This window comes from Panthera leo, chromosome B3 (genome assembly GCF_018350215.1).
Source record: "Panthera leo isolate Ple1 chromosome B3, P.leo_Ple1_pat1.1, whole genome shotgun sequence".
In the NCBI taxonomy this organism is placed as follows: domain Eukaryota; kingdom Metazoa; phylum Chordata; class Mammalia; order Carnivora; family Felidae; genus Panthera; species Panthera leo.
Window position 1 is genome coordinate 28,864,251 of NC_056684.1, and position 19,777 is coordinate 28,884,027.

The following is a 19,777-nucleotide window of genomic DNA, read 5'->3' on the forward strand; positions in this document are numbered from 1 at the left end:
GACATGCTGTAAACAAGGGAACATGAAAGTTTAGGGTTAGAAATGCTGGAGTGGATTTATCATGTGTAATCTGCACGTCCACCTTATAACTATATTTCCCAAGAGGGCCTAGAAGGCACTCTTATCACTAAAGTGTTGGTAAATACATTAGTGAGGGCAGCACCTGTATGCTTGAAAAGCTGTGTCGCTGCTCTCCTGTATAGGCCACATAGATCATAGCTGATGCCAACATGGAAGGTGAGATGACCATGTAGTCTGAACTTTCCATCATGAACTGGGTGTTCGATCATGCACAACAGCAATTCATTGTCAAATGGAAATAGTATATAAGAGACCAAGTACAGGAATCCAGAAATAAGTTACAAGAGCAAGTAGTTCAGACCCTGACCTATGTTGCATTATTCTTCTCAATCTATGTTTACAGCCTTCTGAGAAGTACCTTATGACTAGCTAAGGAAGAAAATATTCAAATCTAGTTTATAAATAGGCCTGCACAATATGTCCACCTGAAAGTGGACAGCTACAGCATTACACTCCTATTCAGGGGTGACTCATACACAATGATGAAGGAAAATCCTCCCAGTGCACAGAACCTTGATCAGTATATTGCCTGTCCACTTTCTCTGGAGAGATGGTGAGAAGCATGGATCCATAGTTGCTCAAAAGATCTACACGGATGCATGAGCAGTTACTAAAACCTAGGCTGGATTATCAAAGAAGGAAATACCAAGGCTGGAAGATAGGTAACAAGGACAAATAGATGGATAGATTTTTCAGAGTGGGCACACTGAAGATATTTGTGTCCCATGTGATTGCCTACCAAATGGCCTTCACTGCAGAGGGGCTTCTTAATAATCAGATGATGTGCTCTTTAATCAAAATGACACACTCTATCATTTACCCTCGTTCCCTAGCTGCACTAGTGCTTGCTCAATGGGTCCAGTAACAAAGTGGCCATGGTGGCAGAGTGGAGGATGTGAATAGGCTCTAAATTAGGAACTTCCCCTTACCAAAACTAATTTAGCTATTGCTACTATTGTGCCAACTGTGCCAATGCAGAGACCAACAATGAATACCTGATACAGAAGTATTTCCTGGGGGAATGGCCAGCCTCTTGGTGGTAAGTTGATTACACCATACCTTTTCCATCATAGATGAGGGCAAAGATTTGTTTTCACTGGAAAAGACACATATTCTGGATATGGACTTGCCTTACTTTTTCACAATGCTCTGCTAGTACCACCATCCATGGACTCACAGAATGTCTTATCCATCATCCATCATGGTATTACATATAACATTGCTTCTGATTATGGAACTTCATTTCACAACCAAGGAAGTACAGATCTGAGCTCATATCCATGCAATTAACTGGTTTTATACCATATGCCATCAATCAGAACCATCTGGCCAATTAGAAGTGAAATGGTACCATTGGGAGAAAAAATTCTAAAAGGATGTAGTATATGCTTTGAATCAGAAATCATTACATGGTGCTGTCTCCCACACAGTCAGATTACATGGGCCTGGGAATCAAGAGGTGGAATTGATAATGGCTTCACTCACTATTACAGCTAATAACCTACTTGGTGAATTTTTTCACCATCTCAACAAATTTTGAGCTTCATGCCTATGGAGTTCAGAGATTCTAGTTCCCCTAGTCAGTTGACGCTCCTCAAGCTACTGAACCAAAAATGAAGAGGGGGTTAGTCCACTGAATGATTGATCCCAATTACCGAGAGAACGTTGGGTTGTTGATATATGTTGTGGGAAAGGAAGACTATACCTGGAATCCAGGGAATTCTCTGGGGTGTCTCCTCTCAGGACTCTCAGTACATCTATTCTCAATAATACAGGTTAACAGCAAATCACAGCAATGTAAAAAGGCAAAAGCGTTGAGAACTCAGATCCTTCAGGAAAGATGGCTTGGGTCACCCAGCAAAAAACCTACTGAAGTTATGACTGAAGCCATGGGAAATATGGGCTGGGTACTGGAAGAAAGAAGCATAGATATCACCTATGGTTTTGTAACAAAATAATTACAAAAAGGACCATAACATATATTATTTTCTGCTTATTATGTATATGTTTGGATATACTAATCATTTTCTTCTTATTATCCGTCTTGCCATTACTGGAGGTTAATCTTAGCAATTAGTCTTTATATAACAGTATATTCAGGCACACTATGATTAAATTTGAGGACTAATATTGCCAACTCTAAAAACAATTATTGCTGAGTCTGGATGTCTCTTCCTTAGGAAAAGTGTGAGAATTTTTTGGTGTGCAAAAGTTCAAATGTGTGTAGAAAGGGCATACAGAAGCTAAGTAGCCAAAGGGAAGATATGTCAGTTATCAATTTATTGTCTCTCACCTCTTAAATCAATGTTTCTCTTTTCTGTATTTATGAAATGGGGGCTTGAATCTATAACATTTCTCCTTTGCACAATGTTAGGCCTTATCAGTGAAGAGCACTGGAAGGACACTGTAAGAAGGGGCTTTTCTTTTTGCTCCTTTGGTGTGATGACCAGTGGGAGGCCTCCCTGTGGTAGACACAGTGACACACACTCTGTGGAAAGTTTCAAAAATACCCAGCAGGTCTTGTTCACACACTAGCAAGCAACCTCCCCATGAGACACATCAGTAGTCCAGTTGGTGACTTTCTGCTTAACAGCCCTGGTCCCAAGAATTTCTCCACCATCCAGTGAGCCACAGCTATACCCTCTCTATGAAGATCTGAATCTCCACACTGGTGGAGTGTCCTCTAGGTTTCTTCCTTCCTGATGCTCTCCTTTAGCTTAGAGGTAGTGGCAACTCTCAGCATCTCCTATTCCTGTATTCTTTGGAGTTCTCTCTACCCCTCTTAATAGTTAATCCCTTTTTATCAAATTAGAGTTTTAGGGGGTTTTCTTCTTCTTGTTGTTGTTGTTTTAATGCTTATTTATTTTTGAGAGAGAGAAAGAGACAGCATGTGCAGGTGGGAGAGGGGGAGACAGAAGATTCAAAGCGTTCCATGCTGACAGCAGAGAGCCTGATGCAGGGCTTGATCTCATGAACCATGAGATCAAAACATAAGCCAAAGTCAAACACTTCACCAACTGAGCCACCCGGGTGCCCTATCAAATTAAGGTTTTTATATTAAATTAGGAAATATTAAAAATGGTTTTATACCAATAAATTTAGTTACTTAGATGAAATGGAATTATTCCTTGAAAGGCACAAACTACCAAAGATTATTCAAGAAAAAATAGATAACTTGAATAACCCTGAATATACTACAGGCATTGAATTTATATTTAAAAATCTTCCCACAAATAAAACTCCAGACACAATGGCTTCATTTGTGACCTCAACCAAATATTTAAGAAAGAATTATTACAAACCCTTCACAAACTCTTCCAGAAAAACGAAGAGGTGGGAACGCTTTCCAACTCATTGTATGAAGCTAGCATTACCCTATAGAGAGTTTATCAAGCATAATTTCATTTAGATACGATTCTGGGCACCACAAACCAAGCATGACAAAAAATTGGTAACCGTTCACTTGAGAACACAGGAATGGTAGGAATGATGAATGACAAAGGGGCATTAGGAAACTTTTCGAGATGATGGGTATGTTCATTATCTTGATTGTGCATGTGGTTTCATGGCTGCATACTTTGAGTCAAAACTCAAACTGTATGCTTTAAATATATGCATATAAAATATACCATAAACATACCATAATGAATTGTAAAAAAATTCATGTAGCTTAACACTTTAGTCAAATAAAAGAAAATCATATGACCATTTTGATAGGCACAAATAAAGCATTTGATAAAATATGAAACTCATTCATGATAATACTCTCAGCAAAGAAGAGAAGGGAACTTACTAAATCTATTAAAAGATATCAATAAAAACCTATAAAATAAAATAAATCTAAATAAAATAAGCTTAAAATAAAATCTATTAAAGGATATCAATAAAAACCTATAGCTGATACCATATTTGATAATGAAATACTGAGCTCTCTTTTCTTAAAATCAGAAACAAGACAAGGATGAGCATTCCCACAACTTCTATTCAAAAGAAATACTATAGATTCCAGCCAATGCAATGCAGCAAAAAAAGGAAAAGTAAAGATTGGATAGAAAGAAACAGAACTGCCATTTTTGAAAACAACAAGATTGTATAGTTTCTTTAGGACTACCTACATATACAACTATCATAACTAATAAATGAATTCAGCAAGATCATTACACATAAAGTCAGTATAAAAATAATTTTATTTCCATATACAAGCAGTTAGCATTAGGAAATTTAATCTTTTAAATGTCATTGAAAATATCATCCTAAAGAAGATGTGGTGTATATACAATGGAATATTACTCAGCGATCAAAAAGAATCAAATCTTGTCATTTGCAACAACGCATGGATGGAACTAGAGTACTTGTTAACTAACTTGGATATAAATTTAAAAAAAGAAAATATCATCCAAAAATATTAAGATATCTATTTTTAAAAACTAGTGAAAGATATGTAAGACCACCACACTAAGACTACTAAATAGACACTAAAGAAACTTAAGAACACATAAATCAATTAAGGTACACAACATTATCATAAATTCAAAGTCTTCACTTTATTAGTCAATACTCATACTTGACCTAAAGATTCAATGCCAATCAAAATCCTTGCAGGATTTTCTGGAAGATGACAAAGTTAATCCCCGAATTTATCTTAGCCAAAATGGTAAACCAGAAAGCCTGGTACATGCAGCAGCTCTGAATTATCTCAATCACTAATTAGATTAGGTAATCTATGATCACTAGTGCCTCTAAACATCTGCCAGTTTGTATAAGTCCTCTCTAAAAGAATATAATACAATCAAGAGCCTTAAAATATTTCTACAGTTTTCATACACAATGTCTGACACAATAAAAAAAAATAAAAAAAAAATAACTCCTATAGGAGTACTCAAGAAAATCTGATAAAAACCAAATAAATGTTTTTCACAGAAATAGAAGAACTCATTCTAAAACTTATATGGTTGGGGTACCTGGGTGGCTCAGTCAGTTGAGCATCCAGCTCTTGATTTCTGCTCAGGTCATGATCTCATGGTTGGTGGGACTGAGCTTGGCATCAGACTCCATGCTCACGGCACAGAGCCTGCTTGGGATTCTCTCTCTCCCTCTCTCTGCCCCTCCCCCACTTGTGCTCGCTCTGTCTCTCAAAAATAAATAAATAAACTTAAAAAATATTTAGGGGCACGTAGGCGGCTCAGTCAGTTAAACGTCTGATTCTTGATTTTGGCTCAGGTCATAATCTCAGGGCTCATGAGATCGAGCCCTATGTTGGGCTCTGCACTGATAGTGCAAAGCCTGCTTGTGATTCTCTCTCTCTTTGTCTCTGCCCTATTTCTACTCTCTCTCAAAATAAATAAATAAACTTTAAAAAAATAAAAAAATAAAAAATTTTTAAAAAGTTTAAAATTCATATGGAATTTCAAGAAATCTTGAACAGACAAAACAATTGTGAAGAATAAGCAAGTTGGAGGACTAACACTTCCCAAGTTCAAAACTTACTACAAAGTGACAGTAATCAAAACAATGTGGTACTGGCATAGGACAAACATACAGACCAATGGAATAGAATAGAGGCCAAAAATAAATCCTCACATATATGGTCAATTCAACAAGGGTGCAAAGAGCATTCAATGGGAAAAGAAAAATGATCTTTACAGCAAATGGTGTTGGGAAAGCTGACATGCCAAAGGATTTACCTTACACTATATACAAAAATTAACTCAAGCACATCACATCCCTAAACGTAAGAGTTAAAACTATAAGAGTTAAAACTATAAAACTTTTAGAAGAAAACACAGAGAAAAAGCTTCATGACAGAATTTGGCAATGATTTTTTTCACATGACAACAAAAGCACAGGCAACAAAAGAAAAAATAGACAAAGTGGACTTAAAATCTGTGCGTGAAATAACATTATGAACAGAGGTAAGAAGGCAAGCCACAGGATGGGAGAAATATCTGTAAATGACCTGATAAGGAATTAATACCTGAAATGTATAGAGAAAACTCAACAGCAAAAAATAAAAAACAACCCGGATGAAGTACAGGCAAAGGACCTAAATAAATATTAGTCCAAAGAAGATATACAGATGGCCAATAACCACATGAAAAAACATTCAACATCACTAATCACTCGAGAAATGCCAATGAAAACCACAATGAGATACCACTTCACATCCATTAAGCTATTATCAAAAACCAAACAAACAAACCCAAAAAATAGTAAGTGTTCACAAGGATGTGGACATATTGGAACTCTCTGCATTTCTGGTGGGAATGTAGACTGGTGCAGCCACTGTAACAGTATGGCAGGGCCTCAAAAAGTTAAACATAGAATTACCATATGATCCAGCAATTCCACCTTAGATTATAAAAGTATTGAAAGCAGGTTGTTAAAGAGATATTTGTACATTCATGTTCATAGCAACATTACTCAGAATAGCCAAAAGGTGGAAACAGTTTAGATGTCCCTTGATGGATGAATGGATAAACAAAATATGGTACCTACATCCAATGGAATATCATTCAGCTTTTAAAAGGAGGGAAATTCAACAATATGCTAAAACATTATGATGAAGACATTATGCTAAGTAAAATAAGCCAAACACACAAGATGCCAATTGTATGATTCCACTTACAAAAGGTACCTAGAATATTCACATTCATAGAAACAGAAAGTAGAACAATGGTTACCAAAGGCAAAAGGAAGGGGAAATGGCTATTGCTTAATGGGTAATGATTTCAATTTGAAATGATAAAAATGTTCTGAAGGAGATGGATAGTGGTGACGGTGGTACAATGTGAATGCACTTAATGTCACTTAACACTTAAAAATGGGAAATTCATATTACATATATTTTATCACAATACTAGAAAAGATAAATAATTCAAAAAACTATTAGAATTCATATAGGCCTCTAAACTGAGTTATGGTGAATGCTAATCATACTTTCATATATATATTTATACTGGCATTTATATTGCCTCATTTAAAAAATGTTTGCTTAAGGTCACTTTCTCTTTTACTTGAAATTTATTAATAACCACATAAAAAGTTTAAAAAAAATCATAATCGCTACATAAAAGTTATTTACGGATATTGTAGGGTTAAGATAATATAGTACATTTTACTAGAAAATTTAAAATTTGAGTTTTCTGTAATCACTGGTAGCAATATGTAGGTGTAATTTATTACTTCCTTCACTTATTAACTTATTATTTACTTTGCTAGGCACAATTCCTCATAATTTTGAGGAAGACTGTAAATAATTAAAATATTAATCAGTGAAGGGGCGCCTGGGTGGTTCAGTTGGTTAAGTGTCTGACTTTGGTTCAGGTCATGATCTCACGGTCTGTGGGTTTGAGCCCCACATAGGGCTCTGTGCTGACAAGCTCAGAGCCTGGAACCTGCTTCAGATTCTGTGTCTCCCTCTCTCTCTACCTCTCCTCAGCTTGTGCTCTCTCTCTCTCTCTCTCTCTCTCTCAATAATAAATAAAAATTAAAAAAAAAAAACTTAAAGAGCCCTAGAATCATTCTGGTTAGGATAAAGATGGCTCACAGAAGAGCAACAAATTAGCTTACTTCAAAGACTAAGGAGTAAAGATGTTTCAGGAAGGAGACTAGCATATGCAGAGCATGGAGTCAGGCCTTAGCATGTTTGGGAACCTGCATGTAGTTTTCAGAATGTTTAGAATCAAGGTATGTCTGGAGAAGTTATAGAAGAGGATATCAAATAGACTATTATGATAAACAGCTTTGAGTGATAAGCTAAAACATTTGAAGATGTACCTTAGGACATAGGAATCCCTTGAAATAATTTGTGAATCAAAAAGACAAAGTCAGAGGTGCCTGGCTGGCTCAGTCAGAAGAGTGTGTGACTTTTGATCTCGGGGTCGTGAGTTCTAGCCCCACATTGGGTATAGAGATTACTACATAAATAAATAATAGTTGGGTATAGAGATTACTATGTAAATAAATAATAGTTAAAAAAAAAACCCAAATCTACCTTTTAGAACAATCACTACAAAAGCATTGTGAATAAGACTAGGATTAAAAAAAGAAAGCTACTGCAAAACTTCAGAAAGGAAATAATACTAAGGCAACAGCAAAGAGAATAGGGTAGTAAGGATAAATTCCATAGATAATCCAGACAGGACTTGGTGACTAATCAAATGTGCTCCAAAACACGTACACACATGCACACACACACACATACACTCACACACACACACACCTGAAACAAAAGTCTCAAAAATAATAACTTCCACTCAGTATGCACTATTTACCCTCAAATTTTCTATTTTTTCTTTTCATTAAATAAATGATGCCCACAACTAAATTGATTTCAAGACATGTTAATGAAAATAAGCTAATAAAATGTAGAATGGACAAATAAAATTCAATTACTCCAATAAAGACAGAAAAGAAGTCCGACTAACTATATATGTTTACGGACATACCTAATGGAAAATTGAAAGAAAAAAAAAGGAAACCATCAAACGTTCAACAAATGAAAGCTGACATGGCTATATGAATGTCAGATGAAATAGATTCCAAAGCAAAAAGCATTACTAGAGATAAAGGTCATTATATAATGATAAAAGGGATACCTCACCAGAAGACATAACCATCCTGAATTTATATGGACTTAATATTGTCTCAAAATATTTTATGCAAAAATTAACAGAAATTGTGAGATGCTGAAGATCCAAAATCACTGTGACAAATTTTGACATACCTCTTCAGGTATCGATAAATCAAGCAGATAAAAAATTAGTTGAGGGCATAACAGATTTCAACAGCACATTATAAATGCTTGATCTTATGTACATATATAAAACCTTTCACCCATCAATTAAAGAATCCACATTCTTCTCTACTACACATAGGCCATTTAAAATACTATACATGAACTAGGCTTCAAAGCAGATCTCAACACCAACTGATACCAAGCTGTCCTCAATTTTAAAGTAGCTTAACATAAGAGACTCTTAAAAACTGAGAACAAACTGAGGGTTGATGGGGGGTGGGAGGGAGGGGAGGGTGGGTGATGGGTATTGAGGAGGGCACCTTTTGGGATGAGCACTGGGTGTTGTATGGAAACCAATTTGACAATAAACTTCATATATTGAAAAAAAAATAAAGTAGCTTAAAAAAACCAAAGAGCTAAATAGTCAACTAAAGAAATTAGATAAGAAAAACTAGAGTATGCTGGTTTAAATAAAGTGCAAAGAAGAAAAAAAAATAGACACAAGAGGACAAAGACCAATGTATGATAAAACTAAATTAAATTTGTAAACTGTACTTGTTTATTGCCACTGCAGTATTTCTAATTATTTTATTTATTACCTACCCATTCACTTAAGAAAAATATAATGACTACTGATTCTGAGATGAAATTATTTCTATAAATTCACTGTCTATAAGTCAACAATTACTTAAATTTTGTTACTGTGACCAACACACTCTCCTAGGTGGTGGGGTGGAGTGGGGAATATTTATAGTCCAAAAAAGGAGATGAGTATACAAAGACAAAATATAAAGTAATAAATTTCGCATATTTCTCTGTTCAAACGAGGAAGAGGTTAATTCTGATTTGTGATAGGGTTGAGAGAGGAAAAGGCCTTGAAATATAAGTAGGATTTCAATACGCATAGACAGGAAGAAAGGATGGGAGTACATTTAACATAAATAGTAAATGGTTCTAGTTAGAACACAGACCAAGGAAGAAGAGAAAGCTGTAGAAGTGTTTGGGTGGCAAACTGCAGAAGTAGTAATTAGAATTAGGCTGCAAGGAAATTGGTTAGTGGGGCACCCGGGTGGCTCAGTGGTGGTGAGCATCCAACTCTTGGTTTCCACTCAAGTCATGATCTTGTGGTTCATGGGACCAGCCCCACATCAGGCTTTGTGCTGGCAATACAGAGCCTACTTGGGATTCTCTCTCTCCCTCTCCCCTGCTCCCTCTCTCTTCAAAATAAATAAATAAACTTAAAAAAAGAGGAAAATTGGTTAGAAAATTATTTCTATAGACAATGAGGGGTTAAAAATGTCTGAACTAGTAGAGTGATAGTAAGAACAAAGAGGATTAGACAGATAAGAGACATACAACAAAGGTAGAATTATGGTTTGACAACTTGACAAGGGTCAATGATAGAGTCAAAGATTCTCAGTGATAAGACAGTTGGGATGTCATTAACAGAAATAGGGAACACAGGAAGTAGTAGGAGTTGAGATGGAAGTGAGTTTATCATCTTCAGACCTATTTTACCTATAGTGCTATATAAGAAAGGATGGCCCTAAAATTATTGGAAAGCAGTTACTTTTAAAACTAACATATGATATAAAATGTCTCTGCCATTCAACTTTATTTAAACCTTAGCCATTATATTCCTTCCTTCTCTCTGTCTCCCTGACTTCACTTCCTTCCAAGGTGTTGAACAACTCCAGGGTACACCATCCATACTGCACAGGGGGTGCTAATCCCACAGAAATCTTCTGCTGTTGTGCAACATGATAACTTTGCTTCCTTCCCTATCCACCATAAAACCAGGGACACAGTTTCAACTATTCTTTAATTACTACTATTAAAGTTCAGATTAGGAAGAAATTAGATGTATTCCTCAACCCAGTATGAGCAAAGTGGTCCATTCACTTCCATTGGTAACTTTTTGAAAATAAACTTAAAATACATTTGCCCAAAATACAAAAGCAGAGTGACAACCTAAGTGTTATAGACTGAATGTTTGTGTACCCCCAAAATTCATATGTTGACATCCTAACTTCAATGTGATGGTATTAAGTGGGGCCTTTGGGAAGTAATTAGAACATGAGGATAGAGCTGTCATAAAGGGGGTTAATGCCCTTATAAAAGAGATTCCAGAGAGCTCTCTCTTCCTGCCATGTGTGGCATAATCTTCTTTATTTTTTTTTAAGTTTATTTATTTTGAGAGAGAGAGAGTGAGTGGAGGAGGGGCAGAGAGAGAGGGAGAGAGAGAGCATCCCAAGCAGGCTCTGCACTGTCAGCACAGCCTGACATGGGGCTCAAACTCATGAACCATGAGATCATGGCCTGGGCTGAAATCAAGTTAACCAACTGAGCTACCCAGGTGCCCCTAATCTGTATTTTTTGGTGTGCTTGTTTATTACAATTCTTTAAAAACCAAAAAATATTCTTAGTAAAAGGTCCATACAAAAGTAATCTGCTCCCTGCCCCCCAAATATCTGGCCTATAGTCTGTAATTTGCTGGCATCCTACTCTAGAAGATGCTCTTCTTTCTGTCATTGATGGCTGTGTGGTCTACAAAGCTGATCCCTTACCAGGTCTTCCTGAAAACAAACCTGCTGGTCAAGAGATCTACCCAGATACATCTGCAAACCAGGAAGCAGGCACTCACCAAAACCCAATCATGCTGACACCTTGATCTCAGATTTCTGGCCTCCAGAATTGTGAGAAATTCCTATTGTTCATAAGCCACCCAGTCTATGTTTTTTTTGCTATAGCAGCCTTAGTTAAGACCCTATGTTTCTTCCCATCCCAGTGAGTCTCCAAATTTCAGTACTCTTAATTCTTTCTCTCAACTTATTCAGTGCAGTATAAACACGGCTTTAGTACAGAGACAGCTTGATATACCAAGTACTCTGATCACAATGCAATTAAATTAGATATAAATATTAAAGGATAACAAAAAACCCCATCTAGGTTAAAGAAGAAATCATAACGGAAAAAATATTTAACTTAGAAATGAACAAATTATAACATTTGTAAGATGCAGGTAAAATGTAGTTGGAAATTTTTAACATTAAATACAGTCTTTTAGAAAAGAAGACTAAAGATCAATGAGCTGAAGAACAAAGTTAAGGACTCACATGACCTGATTTCACTTTTCATAAAGTTTCAGTTATCAAGATGGTTTGGTAATCATGAAAGATAGAAACATAGATCAATGGAGTATAATAGTCCTACCACATCTGATCAATTGATTTTTGACAAAAGTGTAAAGGTAATTCAATGGAGAAAGGACAGCCTTTTTACCCAAGAAGCCATCACTACAATCAAGATACAAAATGTTAGTATCTTCAATGGAGTATTACTTAGCAATCAAAAAGAATGAAATCTTGCCATTTGCAACTACATGGATGGAACTAGAGGGTATTATGTCAGAGAAAGACAAATATCATATGACTTCACTCATATGAGGACTTTAAGATACAAAAAAGATGAACATAAGGGAAAGGGGAAGGGAAGCAAAAATAATATAAAAACAGGGAGGGGGACAAAACATAAGAGACTCTTAAATATGGAGAACAAACAGAGGGTTACTGGAGGGCTTGTGGGAGGGGGGATGGGCTAAATGGGTAAGGGGCATTAAGGAATCTACTCCCGAAATCATTGTTGCACTATATGGTAACTAACTTGGATGTAAATTAAAGAAAAAAATGTTAGTATCTTTTAATTATTAAATGTATTTGTTTTGATGAGTATTTTAGTTTCATTTAATGAATGCTACATGTCCTATCCCATTAGAAAGAATTCAGAATGAATACACCATAAGATTAGGTGAAACTTGGGAGTTGTACTTTTCAAAGGCCATTTCTTCAATTTAATCCTAGTTGTATGACCTTTAGCAAGTCGCTTAATTTCTCATTTTCCCTTTATTTTTCTATTTCCTTACATCTTCTCTCCCTCTTTCCTCTAATGTTTTTGTGAAATGAAAACATGAAAAATATGGTCAGCAAATGTGGGATAACAGAAATGCTCTGGATCTTGTTATGGTGGTGACAGTTTCATGGGTATAAATATTTGTCAAAATTCACCAGTTGTGTACTTTTAAGAATGTAGTTTAGGGACACCTTGATGGCTTAGTCAGTTGAGCATCCATCTTCAGCTCAGGTCATGATCTCAGGGTTTGTGAGTTCAAGCCCCACATCAGGCTCTGTGCTGACAGCTCAGAGCCCAGAGCCTGATTCAGATTCTGTGTGTGTGTGTGTCTCTCTCTCTGCCCCTCCCTCATTTGCACTCTGTCTCTTTTTCTAAAAAATTAACAAACATTAAAAAATATTTTTAAAAAAGAATGTAGTTTATCATTCATAAATTACATTTTGGTAAATAAACTTTAAAAAGAAAAACATACAGGCACCTAGGGGATACAAAGCAATTGTTGATTTGTTCCTCTATCCTCTTCCTTTTTCATTTTATTAACTTGAGAGGAAAAATACCTACTCACTATTTCCCATATGAAAACCTCTAAAAACGGATTGAGATAATTATGAGATTATTTCTCTGCCTCCTCTCCTCCACACCAAATCCCAATATTTTTCATTTTTCATATGAATTTTACTTCAATAAGATCTTAAATCTAGATTCTATACCTCTCATCTCAGTTAATGAACAAAAACAGAGTAATTCATGCACATGCCACAAAATATCTTGAAGATCTTAAGTGTCAGCTCCCCTAAAGTCTATGGACATCATTGGTAGTATTATGTTGTTAATTCATGTATTAAAAGAGGTTTACTATGCCCCCCTTAAATCCCATTCAACCAAATTCAAAGGAAGCCAGCTAAACAAGTACTATTTTCAAGTCCTTTACTGACCTGGCTATATACTCCCAAAGTGAATCATATATTATTTAAAACAATAGTGGCCTAGACTTTTTTTTTTTTTAACACCATTAGAGAAACTTAATGTTTCATTTTCTTTTTAACATATCAAATGTAAGTTTTGGTACCAACACAGTTATGTATTTATGTATTCTGAACTCAAACACCTGATGTTGGGCTTTCTTATATTAATGAATTCTCTACCTGTTTTATCATTAATATTAAACATAGACTGTCTTCCCTAAATTGCTAAAATCATAGAGTTCACCAAAATGGATTATTAAAAAAAATCATACTAATCTTGAAATCACTACCAATTTCCAAAATAAACACTTTGAGCAAGATTGTGATTTGCCACATTGTTTGTTTTTAAAGTATAATTTTGTTTTATATACAGCATTCCTCACACTTTTTCATCTTACACTTTTTGATCAATATTTATCACTTCTAAAGAAGTTAGTAGCTGATAAAAAATAAAATTACCTTCCCCCACCCCAGCACATTTTACTTACCTACAAAATGGGCTGGGAATAGTGGGTATCACATAACACATCCCTCCATTCAGGCAAAATGACCTGTGACTGGGACCACAGGGCTCTTCGTGATTTAAACACATACATAAATGAAACTAGAGAAAGGCAAATTAAGTTTTTCTAATAAAACAAGTAAAGGACTAAGTATCTTAGACTGAAGTGGCGATTCTAAAAATTAAATGAAGAATTGCTTCTCAAAATGAAGAACTTAATCTTATTCCTTATTTGATAAGTAGGGACTTCTGTCCCTTTGAGGGAAAAAAATAATATGTCCTAAGGATATGACCATTAATTATAACAGATTTATAGGTTATATTACAGACATAAGGAATCTCTATATTCATTAGATTTTTAAAAGGGGATTAGGATCTTAAAATAAATGGTGGCCTTTCTCATTTAATACTAAGACTCTGCAACAGCTTTTGTTTAGAGTTTCTCTGTTCCAAAGGTATATTTAAAATCTTATCTTTCCTTTTGGTCTCAAATTCATTAAACTATGAAAACTGCTGTTGGAAAATGATTTATGTAATTGAAATAAATTCTGATTTCCAAAATTATCTTTAAATATTTCATATATGACAATTAAAAAAACCAAAACAAAACCCAGGGATGCCTGGCTGGTTCAGTCAGTAGAGCACGAGATTCTTGATTTTGGGGTTATGGGTTCAAGCTCCACGTTGGGTATACAGATTACTTAACAATAAAATCTTTAAAATAACAACAACAACAAAAAACCCAAAAAGTAATCTTACAAGGTTTTGATTTGCAAGAGGATTTTAGGTAACAGCTGATAACTGAAAAGACATCTAAAGTTCTAAAGTAAAATTAAAAACCTAAGTCATTGCTTGATATACAGCCAAAACTTTTAGAATATTGAAAAAATAAACTTCCATTTCTTGCATGCTTTCTCTCCCCCCTTCTTTCTCCATCCTTACGTCCTTCTTTATCTTTGACCCTTCCTTTATCCTACTTTATCTCTTTGCCTTCCTGGTCTCCCATGGTCCCTTCCTTCCATCCTGCACCTCCTTCCCCACACCTATTTTTTTTTAACTTTTTTCTTTTATTCCAAAACCATTATATAGAAAAATTTAGAAATATCTCTAGAATTCGCTGAGTCATTATATCACTATTTATAATTAGAAGAACAAATTGCTGAACACTTTATCTTTCAGCCTTTAAGAGGGATAAAACTGCACACTACTGCTTCCTAACTGTCTAGAAAATGACCTAGAATCATCTTATGTGAAGAAAATGGCATTACTCAGATTTGGCATAAAAAAAATCAGCTAGCATTTACTTGCCACTGAATATCAACAGTTGTTAAGATATAATTGCTACTGAGCCAGATGTCTCCACCACCAGAATTTAAAATTTTTAAATATTTCTTTTACTTCAGATTTGAGAAGAATTGGTTTCACCATGACATTATAACTATAAAAGTATAAAAATACAAAGAAGAAAACAGAATTACAAAATAATTTAGGTGGGAAAAAAGAAAGTAAACCAATCAGAACTAATCCTTCTGGATTTTTTCTTTTTTACACAATGGTGTGCTTCTTTACAATGAAACAACTTTTAATAAGATAATGCTTACCATTTTTCAGGAATAATTTGGCTAACAAATAAAATCCCAATTAACGTTACATCAGAATCACAGGAATCATCACATAGGGTTTTCTACTGGTATTTTACCTATAAAGAATGCTCATCTAACTTGAAGCATTATCTCTCAATCTATTTTGTTACTTTGATTTCATTTACTCCTTTTTATTTTATTTTTATTTTTTTTTTTTTTCAACGTTTTTTATTTTATTTTTTTGGGACAGAGAGAGACAGAGCATGAACGGGGGAGGGACAGAGAGAGAGGGAGACACAGAATCGGAAACAGGCTCCAGGCTCTGAGCCATCAGCCCAGAGCCTGACGCGGGGCTCGAACTCACGGACCGTGAGATCGTGACCTGGCTGAAGTCGGACGCTTAACCGACTGCGCCACCCAGGCGCCCCTCATTTACTCCTTTTTAAAAAATTTATTTATTTAAGGGGCATCTGGGTGACTTAGTCAGTTAAGCAACTGACTTCAGCTCAGGTCATGATCTCACAGTTTGAGTTTGAGCCCTGCATCTGGCTCTGTGCTAACAGCTCAGAGCCTGGAGCCTGCCTTGGACTCTGTGTCTCTTCTCTCTCTGCTCCTCCCCCACTCACTCTCTGTCTCTCTGTCTCTCTGTCAAAAATGAATAAACATTAAAAACAATTTTTTTAATATAAAAAATTATTTATTTAAATTCAAGTTAGTTAACAGTGTAGTATTGGTTTCAGCAGTAGAATTTGGTGATTCATCACTTACATATGACACCCAGTGTTTATCCTAACAAGTGCCCTCCTTAATGCCCATCACCCATTTAGCCCATCCACCAACCACCATCCCTCCAGCAACTCTCAGTTTGTTCTCTGTATTTAAGAGTCTCTTATGGTTTGCCTCCCTCTTTGTTTTTATCTAATTTTTCCTTTTCTTCCCCTATGTTCATCTGTTTGCTTCTTAAATTCCACATATGATGATATCACTTACTGTTTTGTAAAGTTGGTATCAGATATAGGGTAAGCTAGAATTTGTCAATTTGTAAAAAGCAACAAAATATGTCTAAAATAAAATAGTTTCATGCTATAAAAAGTGATCTTTCAAAACCAAAACATTTCAGATTTCTGGAACAATTTTAGATGGGGAAAAATATAGCTTTGTATTAGCACACTTTTTTTTGCGGGAGTGTTCAATTGCTATGTGACATACACTGACATATAAATTTACAAGAGGTTACCTGTTGGCATCTTAATTTTTAAACAGTTTCATTCTTGGTCAAAAGTTTAAGATTGAAAAACAGCACCTAAAATTAATAATTTAGGAGAAATTATCTTTTGAAGGCATTATAAAAGTCAAATATTCTAATAGCAAATATTTTAAAATGATGAAAATGAAGACATTTATATGTTAGTGACAAAATTCTTCAGTTAGTTTATCTATTTGTTTAGATACTTACTACATATCAATAAAAACATCTGAACATAAAAAACTAAAAGATCAATATTAAAAAGTACAAATACAGTATATAAAAAAAGTATAAAAGTATATGACTCAGTATATACAAAATATAAAAGATATGACTCAGTAAATGAAACTGAATGACCTGAATTGACTTTTTACTTTTTCATAAAGCCTATTACTAATCTGACTTTTAAACAGAATTAATCAATAACTTCCAAATTTTCAGTTTATCGAAAATGGCCAAAAATATACTATGGAAAAATCTTTAACAGCATTTAAAGGTTTGCATTTCTATAGAACCTTTAAAACTTTTATAAAAGAACTATACTTTTACAAATTTACTGTAGATTGAACATTATATTTACCAATTTACATATGCTTTCCTTTTAAAAAATATCTGGCATCTGGCACAGCAAAGTAGCTATTAAGATGTATGTGAAGTTACCTGCTATAACAGAAACAAAGGAATTTAAAAAAACACATGAAGAGATGAAGGATACTCACTTTATGATTACAAGCTCTCAATTTCGTTTTATAAAGTGACTTACTCCTGACAGGAAGACTTTGTAACAGAAATCTCAATCAACAGCTTCCTATTAACACAGGTGTAATATCAAGGTTTCTTCCCAAAGCCTTATACAGACAAGCAAAGAAAGACAGAGACATAGAGAGAAATTAAATCTACTTAATTTGAAATAATCACTAGCTAACTGCAGGAGTCCTTTTTTCAAACAAACAGACTTACCTCAATAAAAACTTACATTCATACAAACAACAAATTTTGTTGGATATTCAGCGTTTCAAAAGTTTTTGAATACTGCAGACTACAATATCTGTGCCTTGCATTTTATAACAAATTGAAAATCTGATTTATATGGCTGTAGTGTGCAGTGTGGGCAAGGTTGAGACAAAGACCAAGGTGTGCACAGAGGTCAGGCACCAGCCAAGGGAAACACCCCTTTCAGTTCTCATGTTCAGAGTTGCAAATGAAGCAGAATTTTATTTATAAAAGGACTTGTACTAAGCTGCCCTCTCAAATCACTGTCCAATTTTTAAAGTTATAAAATAAACCACATTCTTTAGACTCCTTATTTATCTTTTCATGTAGGAATAATTCAAGAGCGCTGTATAAATTTGTGGAGAAAAGGAATTTTAATTGAGAGCTAACGGACAAGGTTTCCACAGGGTATTTTTAAAAAAGAATTTCCTTATGAAGCACATGACATTTATATAAATGATGATATGAAGGACTTACAAAACTAAAAAGAGGTAATAGTTACAACAGAACAGATAACATCATGTTCAATTTGAAATGAATATAATTACTGAACATGACTAATATTAATGGCAATGAAACTACCTGCAAACTATGGTAAAGCTATAATATATGCATTAAGCAAACCCTGAGTTTTAAAAATCATAAATTTTTTACTTTATTTTATTTTACTAATGTTTCTTTATTTATTTTGAGAGAGAGTGTGAGCAGGGAAGGGGAAGAGAGAAAGGGAGAGAGAATCCCAAGCAGGCTCTGTGCTGCCAGTGCAGAGTCAGACGCTCCACAAACTGTGAGATCCACAAACTGTGAGATCATGACCCAAGCAGAAACCAAGAGCCAGACGCTCAACTGACTGAGCCACCGATGTACCCCAAAAATCACAAATAATTTTAAAATGTTGACTAAAACTATAATTTTGTTTAAATGAAGTACAGGGTTCTTCATCATATAATTACCTAAAGTATGCAAAACATTTAGATGGTTATCTTGTCTAAAATAACAATTCAGACATTACTACTTGATGTGAAACTAGTATAATTTTTATTTTAATAAAGTATTAAAATAAACTCATATAACCCCATACTCTGAAAACAAATCATTATCGCATATTATTTCTCACATTCAAAGGCAATTTTTACATAGCTACAATCTTTATATATACATATGCATACACATATACGTATATATTAATCATGTTAGTTTATTTAGTGTTTGCATTTTAAAATGGTATTTTTATGAAAAACGGTAAACTTTATTATTTTATTTGAACTACAGAACTATGATGCTGTACACTAACATGAAAACGACTACTAAATCTTAATGTGAAAGATAATAATCTGTAGCTTCATCCATGACATTCAAGATGTATTATTCAGAGATATATCTTGGAAATTGGTTTGGTATTATTTTTGCACAATGCAAATGAACCTTACCTTTGAGTCTTTGTGATTCTAAAGTAGAAAATCTAACATTTTTCTTTATTTTTAAGTTTATTTATTCATTCTGAGAGAGAGTGCATGCGCAAGCAAGGAAGGAGCAGAGAGAGAGGGAGACAGAAAATCCTGAGCAGGCACCCTGCACCACCAGCACAGAGCCCAAACCAGTGCTCGAACTTACAAAATGCGAGATCATGCCTGAGCCGAAATCAAGAGTCGGACACTTAACCAACTGAGCCACCCAGGCACCCCCAAAAATCTAACACTTTTCAAGATAACTTAACTCGAAATGAAAGTCTTGGTCTTTAAGAACAATTTATTTGTTCAT

General features: G+C 34.7%; 1 protein-coding gene across 1 annotated transcript in view; it reads right to left on the reverse strand.

Annotated features, from left to right (window-relative positions):
* Positions 1-19,777, reverse strand: part of NRG4 (neuregulin 4) — a 211,700-nt gene that overhangs the window by 102,158 nt on the left and 89,765 nt on the right. Inside the window, exons 5-7 of the mRNA XM_042943093.1 lie at positions 17,743-17,871; positions 17,015-17,080; positions 14,181-14,296 (exon numbers count right to left, since the gene is read on the reverse strand). Of these exons, the coding sequence (XP_042799027.1) occupies positions 14,181-14,284 (104 nt within the window). The 5' untranslated portion in view covers positions 14,285-14,296; positions 17,015-17,080; positions 17,743-17,871. The remainder of the gene's footprint in view (positions 1-14,180; positions 14,297-17,014; positions 17,081-17,742; positions 17,872-19,777) is intronic.